General features: G+C 35.7%; 1 protein-coding gene across 1 annotated transcript; it reads right to left on the bottom strand.

Moving 5' to 3' along the window:
* Positions 1-2,384: 2,384 nt before the first annotated feature.
* Positions 2,385-5,310, bottom strand: LOC133725962 (tyrosine-protein phosphatase DSP1-like). Its single transcript, XM_062153386.1, has 5 exons — positions 4,998-5,310; positions 4,761-4,854; positions 2,993-3,050; positions 2,851-2,894; positions 2,385-2,754 (listed from the first exon to the last, which is right to left on the bottom strand). The coding sequence occupies exons 1-5, from the start codon at positions 5,225-5,227 to the stop codon at positions 2,569-2,571; spliced, it is 612 nt and encodes a 203-aa protein (XP_062009370.1). The 5' UTR covers positions 5,228-5,310; the 3' UTR covers positions 2,385-2,568.
* Between the last annotated feature and the right edge of the window lie 5,220 nt (positions 5,311-10,530).

Here is a 10,530-nt window from a genome sequence, read left to right as displayed (position 1 = left end):
CTTTCCTTTCCCAATGCCCTAATTCCGCGAACCAAACACAGCCTTATAGTTTATGGGACCTGGGGAGAAAGCTGCTTCCGGAGAATGATATGCAGTGTGCAATGTAGAATCGTAGAACCATGGATAATCATCCACACAAATGTAAAATTATTAATGATCGACAATCATCCACGCAAATGTATTACGTTTATAAAATGTACTAAAATGTTAACACTATGCAAAGTTTATTTATAATTTTATTTTTTTAACCTTTAGAGAAAATTTATTTAAGAATAAAAGAAGAGATACAAAGAGGGATTTTATAGTTTTATTTTTTTAAAATTTTTTATTTATTTTGTATTCATGGTTTCATACATGATATTATGATAACAAGTATGACAACTTTCATCGACAAAATGAACACGATTTATATATATTTTTTTTCCGGACAAAGAGAATCGATTTCTTCCATTCTTTTTTCAAAGCAGCTGGCTTCTTTTTCTCCAGCCAGCTTATCAAACATGAGAAGCAAACACTTTCTCATAACCAAGCCTCCAATTCTCAAACAAAAACCAGGATAAGATCGAATTCAAGAACAGAGGAGAATCTTCAGTTCCAATACAATGACGGTATAGTCCACATTCCACAACGATATTCGGTTTATGACATATACAGAGTGAGTGGAGGATTCAACTTGTGTGAGTGGAGGATCTAATAAGGTTCCGATCAGAACAGAACCGAAAAACGTAGGAAGATCAAACCCCCTTTTCTTTCTTTTTTAATTTTTAGTCAGGGTGAGGAAACCTAGAATCATCTCAGTATCTAAGAAAGATCTGGGTGACATAAAGAAACACAAAAGAACAGTTGAAAAAGCTTAATTAGGTAGACAAAAGTAAAGTTCATTGGAGTTTGAAACAGACATTCCCTATATAAATTACAATGCAAAAGTTTATCAGCTCTATAAAATTTAAGACAAAAGAAGAAGAAAGTGACCCCAATCAATCTTAAATTATAACCAAGTTGACCTTCCTTTTCCACTATATAAATGGTATCAAGGGGATAACAACTAGACAATACCACACATCTACCATCATCATAATCTTGCTTAAAAGAAGGCCTTGCTAGTTTAAATGTGGACATGTTTGGGAATGTAGGTCTCTAAATCACCTTTGTCGTTAGTGTTTTCATTGTCAAACGCACTTAGGAGTTCACTGATCATTGCCGACACACCTTTCCTGATTCACAAACCACACTATTTTGATATGCATTGTTTGGTTTCCCAGTTATTAGACTGATTCAGAATATTTCATTAGCAAAGAAAGCATTTAGTAATGCAAATGTTTCTTCTAATACTTTCAGAATGAATACTGCATAGAACATTAGAACTACAGAAAGGATGTTCATCCTTTTATTCTTATTTGAAATACTGTGAAACAGAGCATAAACTTTGAAGAACTCCAATTTAAGTTTTGGATCCATTATCGCCAATTTCGACATACGTACATGAACTCTCAAATTCAGCATCAGTACAATACTCATAGAAAGTTAATTCGAATTCTTGCAGAAGAAGGTTTTAGGATATTTATTATGCACTCGAGTCTTGACTAGGCAGGCTGCCTTTCTAGCTAGCTGCCTTGCCTTTCATTTAGCCAGAGCGGAGATGAAGAGCTGCAATCTTGATTTGTATTACCGAAACTTTCTGGGGATGACCAATATTACATTTTTAACTCGAGCTAACTATGAGGCCCCGTTTGGTTGGCAGGAATGTCAACATGGGAAAATGATTAATTTTCCTTTCCAGACCAATATGGAATGAAATAGGTTTTGGTATTTCCATGTGGGTGTTTGGAACATTACTGAAAATTAAATTATGAAATTTATTTTTCATTCCTATTGTAATGTTTGGTAAGTCATAAGAATGAAATATAAAATTATAATTTTCAATAACACCCTTTTACTAATTAAAGTACAAATATGACATTAACTTATGAGGAATGTTTGCGAGAGAATATAAATTTTTTAGAGGGCTAATTTATGTAATTTTGCCTTTGATGGTGGGAATGGAATTAGAATACCACCCCCTACTAGGAATTCAATTCAGGCTTTATGAGGGAGTCAATTTCCAGTCAAATCTCATTTTTTATTTCCTTTCCCATATCTAATTGCAACCAAACGACACCTCTACATGGAAAATGAAATTAATTCCCACTCCATACCATGATTTCCTGCCATCCAAACGGGGCCTGAATTTGGAGAACGATTCCGGGCATATCTAGTATCCACAACAATTGTATTTATTGCTATCTTAATTAGAAAGAAAAGGATAGGAAGAACTAAGGTTCAAAAGAAAATGGAAAAGTGGAGAGTAGGTTGAGTGAGATATAACGAAAAAGGGGTTGTAACACTCGAAGCACAATATGTAGGATGCTTTATTTATTTCAATAAGAAAAAAAGAAGAATAATTCCGTCCTCTGAAATGCATACTAGGAACCGATCACTTTTTCCTGTTTATTCTACAGTGGATCCTAGGACTCTCTTCTTTACCTAAAGAAAGAAGAAGCAAAAGCCATTCAATAATACTGGCTGATTTTACCTCTTCGAACATGAAAATGGCATCTGTAAATGTTTCAAACTAGAAACATCAAACATCTCCATAAACCTTTGATCAGCAACTCTGGCTTTGGCGGCTGCAAAACGCTGGTACTCATCAAAAACGGATGACAGGCACCATCTCTGCAGTTTTCTCAAGCATCCCACCACACAACCAGTTCGATGCTGAAAATGAAATCGAAGTAAGCAACCATACTGAAAATGTAATCGACTACTTGAAATCAGAAATAAGTACACAAAAGAAACCAACAGTATGCATACCTTCCCTCGTTTGCAATGAATTAAGATGGGGTGATTCCTTACATCTGCATTGCAGACAAGTAAATAAATGTAAGCAACTCAAATGGCTGAACTTCTGGTAATTCAGCCAAGAAAAGTTTTAAATTGTGAATTTATTGCATACCAAGGACAACTTTTAGTGCTTCACGGATCGTATCCTCAGGGATGTTTATAAAAGGCTCCTGAAATTCGCAATTTTAAATATCAGTTTGCCAAATTCAATACCAAATTCGTACTTATTACAAATTTTCAGAAAACATTCATGCAATCAATTACATATTTAACAAGTTGGATTCATCAGCTCTACATGGTAATTTGCTTCCAGACTGACTAGCTTATTGTCCTACCTCTGTAGAAGGTAATTAATGTGGCCAAGTACTTCAGTCTAGGATAAATGAAACTAAATCACCTCACTTCCCTTAAGAGATGAGAATATTTGGCTTATTTAAAAAAAAAATGAAAATTTATCTAGGTAATTCTGTAAATCAATCAGGTACAGACATCTAGACTAGAGTTATATGTGGCCACGTACTTCAGTCTAGATATCTGTACAGATATCCAATGCTCTGTTGGCTATATTCGAGGATCACTTGTACCATCTATCTCCCCATTATTATATGTTAAGAGAAAACAATAAAAGAAGCTCCTAAATCTGTTAAATTAATCCATGATGGCTGGATCAACATTTAGGATGTCCTTATTAACTCCTCCAACCAAACAGAGACCTATAATGTAGATACTGGAGAGCTTACTAAAGAGCTTAATATGATCATATAATAAATTTAGGATAGACTAGTTATCATGTTTCCATATGCTATGGCTTATGTGCTCGAATCCAGAGTATTTGATAAATTATATACATAATTCAAATCTAATAAAAATTAATGGACACCATTCTGGTTCCCCAAGAATTTGCAAACCTCTATATTTGGCAAAATCAGATAACTCGTTTATCATAATATACCTAGGGAAATCTCACAAATTAGTAAAGAGCTAGCTAGAGGCAACACGCCAGTGAAGGTAGTTAACGGAGAGTACTTTCAAAGAAAATATAGTGTACCACACTGGTTGACTCCAAGTGATTGTAGAAATTATTTGAAAAGAGAGTGCATAATGCGCACAGAAAATTATGAGCTTCACCTCAAACAATAATACTCTAGATAAGAATACTTTAATATTAAACAATTGAGATCAGATAAAGTTTGTGAAGCGGTCAAAGTTAGTTTCCAGCAAGGTTAGTGGAATTGGAATGTGAAAAATATACAAAGATACAAATATACATTAGACACAGAGTGATAAACAGAACAAATCCAAGCAACAAGAGCTCACTGTCAACATAGCAATAGAAACCATAGAAAAAACACAACAGTTGTTTCCCCCAGAATCATAATAAATAAATGGCCTTCAAACAATGAAACCAACAGATACATGTGATCCAAACACAAGCACAGCAGGAATATACACAAACACAACAGTACATGTCATATGTCAGAGATGCAGAGGCAAGATTCAACAACTAAAGTTTTTTGATAAGGAGAATCAGTTAGGCAAGAAGGACATACACATGATATTTTATCGACTTAAAAGAACAATTTGGTACAACAAAAATTAGAGAAATCGTGACGAAACTAACTAGCTCATATTCACCAAAAACACTAGCAAACATGCATTTCTGGTATCATTTCTGATTTCTAGCCATTGCCTTCCTATGTTCCCTAATTGTCAGGCAACTAACAGCAGCCTCCAAACCTCTATTTCACACCTTATCTCTTTGTAAGATGATATGTACCAACAATTCAAAGATTCGACTCAAATCAGCAGCATAGAGTCCTATAATACCAACTTATTAAACGGAATATTATTTGACCAGTCAGGAGATTCATCAAAACTACCTTATAGCCTTCGATCCCAAATTGAAAGAGCTTGATCCCGTTCGACTTGAGGAACTCCACGTTCGTCTCTGGATACGGCTCCGGACACAGACATCTGCAATTCACGTATAAAGAATAGTACAAACACGTTAATTTTCAACTTCAATTGTACCAAATCAGACTTCAAAATAGTACGCCGTAGACCATTATCAAAACTCAGAGCTGACTGTAAGTAAAAGAACGAAGCGAGAGGCTTACATAATGGAGCGGAGGCCTAGGGTTTGGAGGAAGGAGAAGTTGTTGGAGTCAGGGAAGCCGGACCGGAAAATGCCGTTATCGACCATGGCGAAGTTGAGCGGAGGAATGAAGAGATCATCGGCGCACTCTCCGTCAGACGCGGCGGCCGCGGCCGGAGAGGGGTGGACGCCTCCGTCGACTTCGATTGTGCGGCACATCTCGTCGGTAACGTGATCGAGCTCCAGTTTCATGTCAGCTTAGAAGAGAGAGAAGGAAGGGAGGGAAAGAGCGACGACGACGAGAGAGGAGGGGAGAAAGAGGTGAGGTATTTATAAGTGGGAGCCTCTCTTTGGGGATCGCATGGGATATTCTTGGCCTTTGATTTTGCTTATTCCTTTTTTTATTTTTATTTTTTTCGGTGAATTGGGAAATGAGAGTCAGGTGGCGCAGTTTGTATTAAAATTTATTTATATAGAATTTGTGATAATATTATCTAGAATTAAAATGAAAAAGATAAAATAAAAAGAAATATTGACGGCGTGAATCTAGGCTAGGTAGGGTGGAATTATTTAAAGAGAAAAACTAGCTGAATAGTGATGGGAATTCTTTCTTCCTCATTTTTCTCTGTTTTTCCTATGAGCTAGGGTGTTGATTTGTATCATTGGAGCAATTATTGTTTGCAACTCATTATTCTTGTGGGGAAAATTCACTGATTGATTTGAGTGTAGACGTAAATGCATACTTTAATCGAAATTAAACGTTTCGGTGTACATGGGCGGTGTAGAAAAGTTTATTTTCATAATATAAAAATTTCACATTTTTATTTGCATAGCAAAGATTTGATTTTCACTTGGGAGTTAAATATCACAAAAATATAATGACTAAAAATAATAAGAGACACGTGTTTTGCCTCACCACACATGAAGGTGCGTGTTATATAATTCATTGTGAACCATCATACTCATTATGAAAACGAACTGTGTTTTTTTTTTTTTCTTCCTCCTACATGTTGTCAACTTGGCTAATGTGGTTGTTCTAGCAGAAATACAGGACAAATGTCTTAAAGTACTTATCTTCTTTGGTAGAGTAGGCCATGGCTTGAGTCGGGATGTTCAAACCTTTGTTTCAGGCTTCGAAGAAAATACTTGTTATTTCTATAATCATCGTCACTCGATAATAAAGATAATGCGAGAATCAACTCCTAATTGTTAAACAAGTAAGTAATACAAAATATATTTTAGATAAACATTAATTCTAAGCCAACATGATCTCAAATCTAGTCAGTTGCGTGATTAGTAACGAGACGTGACCATCTCGTTATTGTTTTAGCTGTACAGGTCGAATTGTATCTTCTTTCAAGACTGGAATATATATAATTGACAACTAGATGACAATGATTTCTCCGGAACTCTTCAACTATAAAAATTAGGTAAAGATTGAGCTAGTTGATCCCCCAATTTGGCCATTTCCATGTTTAAATCACAACTCCAAAAGCTCCAATCATATGATTTCATGACTAAATTAACATGAATTCTTGCCACTTATGGGGATTCATAGAACATCGATAGTGTTCCAAAGCAATTCAAGTATTAATCAATCTACAAAAGATTCAAGAAAGCAGCGTGGTCCAAGTCGACCTCTTCATAAGAAGGTGTTAAATTGCACGATCCAAAATCCGCCTCAGAAAGAATAAAAGGGCGTGCCGTGCCACTTAATATATTTTGGAATATTGTCCTCAATAATAATCTATGATATAAATTTTGGAAGACGGCATATAAATGGTACATTCTCAGAATATTCGAATTGCATATTATAGTGGGTTTTGCGAAAATGCGAGGCCCGTGCGCCACGTACTGTTTAATTTCGTCGTATTAATAATTTTGGCGCCAAAAACCCACGCCCAGAAGGTGCAAAGGGAGCCACTTCGTTGTTATGTGCTTTTCTTAGTCGTTGCTGACTGGGTCTTGCGTCGTATATTCATCGGGCAAATCATGCAAGAACACTTCTTTCCTCTCGTTTAGATCCGAAATTATTGCAGTATCGAAGCGAAGCGAAGCAAAGAAATATGCATGCTGTCGTTTGTACATTTATTAATTAGTCGTAGTTCTTTTTGAGTCAGTTTGTCGAGCATTTTGTTTTTGTTTTTGTTTATAAACATGATCATCATTGCCTTGCCTGTTTTAATTAAGTATATATACTTGAAAAGAACTACTTATTTTTCATAAAGTGATCAAGAAGCTGCAACTGCTTATTAATTAATTATATATTCAAATTAGGGTGTGTGAGTTACTAACAACTAACCCGATCAAAAAAAAAAAAAAATAATTAGGGTGAAGAAGTCTGTTCTCGATATTACTTACGGAAACATGCATGGAATCGTTCACATGGTTTGGAGACGTAGAATTAATTAATCATCAGTTGATCAGATGATTCCAAGTCTGGGCATTCTTTTGATCATTGCTTACATTTTATTGAAGTTTTTTGAATTGAGAAGCGATAACCTACCAATTGTTTAAAATTTGCTCAAAATTTCAACCTCTATTGCCAACTTTTTTGACCACATAATTGAATTATAAAATACAATGATTTATGAAGGACCACCGTCTCCATCAAACATGCATGCCAATAGCCTTGAAGATTTTAAACTCCAATTATGTACATGATTCATGATGTCGATCTACCTTCTGACGACATTTCATTTTAAATTAGTCCATAAAAAACATTTTGAAAATGAAGAGCAGATCGAACAAACTAGAATGATGAATAATGCTAATTGCTTTCGATCCCTAGCACTTTCTAAAATCAACAATGAAGTCGAATTTAGGGTATTGAAATAAAACGTAAACGTTCATAGGTACATTCAACTTAGAGATAGCTCTTGGAGGAGGCTTACTTGCTGAAGAACTCGGTAATTTAACTTAAAAAGAGATCGAGTGGATCCAAGTTCGCGATCGTCTCTAACATTCAATCACATCGTCCCGCTAAAACAACATTACAGACGAAAAGGGTCCCAAATGTTGAACCAGTCCAAAAAGTATATATGTGACTGTAACTTGATTGGAAACGAACCTTACATGCTTATAATTAACAGATCCCACCCGTCCAAAGGTACTTAATTGAGTGTAGTTATCATATCCTTAATTAGTACAAGACGTTTGGAAAAGGGATGAAAAGAATGCTTGTGGATAATTCGAATTCTCAAACCTCTTTCGGCTTCACATAATCATGTACGTTAAAGCTTGTCAACTCTCGCCAATGATGATTTTTAATCCGATATCGATCGTTTTCGAAGAAAGATGCGTGCAAATCCATTATGACCCGGAGTTTCAATCGTGTCAAGTCTTAGTTTCTGAAGTAGCTTGCACAAGTATGGTACGTTGACAACTCCTAATGGATTTAAGGTTCCACACAGTAGGTAAGTATGAAAGGTTTCTGAGTTGTCAACGTACCTTACTATACAGCCAAAAGCAAGAGATCGATGTTTGATGTTTCAACAAAGTTTCATTAAAGTCATGTATGTTTGTATGTCTTGAATGACAAGTTATCCCCTTTGATAATGGTTTATATACCGAAAACATTGAACACGAATCCTAAACGTGTAATCAATTACATAAAGAGTAAAACAGTGTGTGCGTACAATTATATCAGTATCTGTATATAACATACTCGAATTATTGGTATTAATACTGGTCTAGTGCTAAGAAAAAATAATTCTTATGTTTATGTTATCTCGCTTATCTTCTTTGTGTTTATTAACATCCATCACAATTCGCTTATATATTGAACGTTGTCTGACATTGTGGACGGGTCTTCCTTTGGTTTACTTTTACTTACATCTTTCATATGTAAATCTCTTCAAACTAATTTGCATATAGTACTCTAAGCTTTGGTTCCGAACTAATGGTCGTCTATGACTTATATTGGTTCATCCTATATATGTTCGCAACTTGATTGGTCTATATTCGAAGGTCGGCAACCAGACAACCCTGATCACTATATATTCGGGTTGGTTTTGGCACTATCATGGACATATAACTTGTTTATTATGTGATTAGTGCATTTGAGATTCTGAGCTTTTGCTCTGGCTAATCTGGCTGTGTATATGATATTCGATCTCCACCAATTAAATTGCATGGTTGCCGAGAAATTAGGTCTGATCATTTCTAATTGATTATCAAAAGTTCAGAACCACCTCTTATAGTGGCCAACTAGTAGAATTGCACCTCTTCTCGTTAGAGACACCAAATTTAAAATTTAAAAAGTGCGATACTTTCAAGTATTACACTTTGGGAAAAATTCACCAACGGTGTCTGGACACTTAAGGGACTTTCAGAATGATACCTGAACTTACAAAGTTATCAATGTGATACCTGGACTCATTTTTTCGTATCAACGTCGTACCTATGACCAATTTCCGTAACGGCTCCGTGACGGAAATTGGCCGTAGGTATCACGTGCATCGCACGTGCAAAATTGGAAAAAATTCACCAACGGTGTCTGGACACTTAGGGACTTTCAGAATGATACCTGAACTTACAAAGTTATCAATGTGATACCTGGACTCATTTTTTCGTATCAATGTGATACCTACGGCCAATTTCCGTCACGGAGCCGTTATGGAAATTGGTCATAGGTACGATGTTGATACGAAAAAATAAGTCCAGGTATCACATTGATAACTTTGTAAGTTCAGGTATCATTCTGAAAGTCCCCTAAGTGTCCAGACACCGTTGGTGAATTTTTCCCTTACACTTTTGTCATCCACCATTACCGATCATACACTCAACCGCCCAGTTAAAGTTATAGTAGTTGCTTTTTTTTGAGAGGGGGTGAAATTTGCACACCCAAATTTACAAATCACATACCCTTTTATTTTTTTAATAATATTTCATGTCACCTCTTTTTACATTTCCTAAAATACCCTCAAAGTCAGATTTTTTTTTTTGGGAAAAATGCACCAACAGTGTCCGGACACTGTGAGGACTGTCAAAATGATACCTGAACTTACAAAGTTATCAATGTGATACTTGGACTCATTTTTTCGTATCAATATCGTACCTACGACCAAATTCCGTCACGGAACCGTTAAATTACGACAAAAAGACCGATTTACCCTCAATTTTTTTTTTGCTTTTCTTTCTTTATTTATTTATTTCTTTCTTTATTTCTTTCTTTCTTCTTCTCTCTCTCCTCTCACTCTCCTTCTCTCCTCGCCAACACCACCGCAACCAACACCAGACCACACCAGTTGATCAGTTCAACCAACACCATCGCCGCGCCCATCGAGCCCATTTCCTTTCTCAATCAGTTCAACCAAAAAAAAATCTTGCATTCATTCACTCGCCAAACACAAACCAAAACAAAATCTTGCATTCATAAGAAGATAAGAAAAACAAACAACAAAATTGTGCCAAAATCCAGAACAAAAAGCTCAAAATTGAACTAAGAGAGCAAGATAGAGATAAAAGAAACTTAATTTACTCAGACCCATCAATGAAATCAGCACCACCATCTTCTTGATCAACTGGGTCTTGTTCTTGCCTCACCATTTGCT

Source organism: Rosa rugosa, chromosome 1 (assembly GCF_958449725.1).
Source record: "Rosa rugosa chromosome 1, drRosRugo1.1, whole genome shotgun sequence".
Classification (NCBI taxonomy): Eukaryota; Viridiplantae; Streptophyta; class Magnoliopsida; order Rosales; family Rosaceae; genus Rosa; species Rosa rugosa.
The sequence above is the reverse complement of the archived record's forward strand: the minus strand, read 5'-3'. Positions and strand labels throughout refer to the sequence as shown.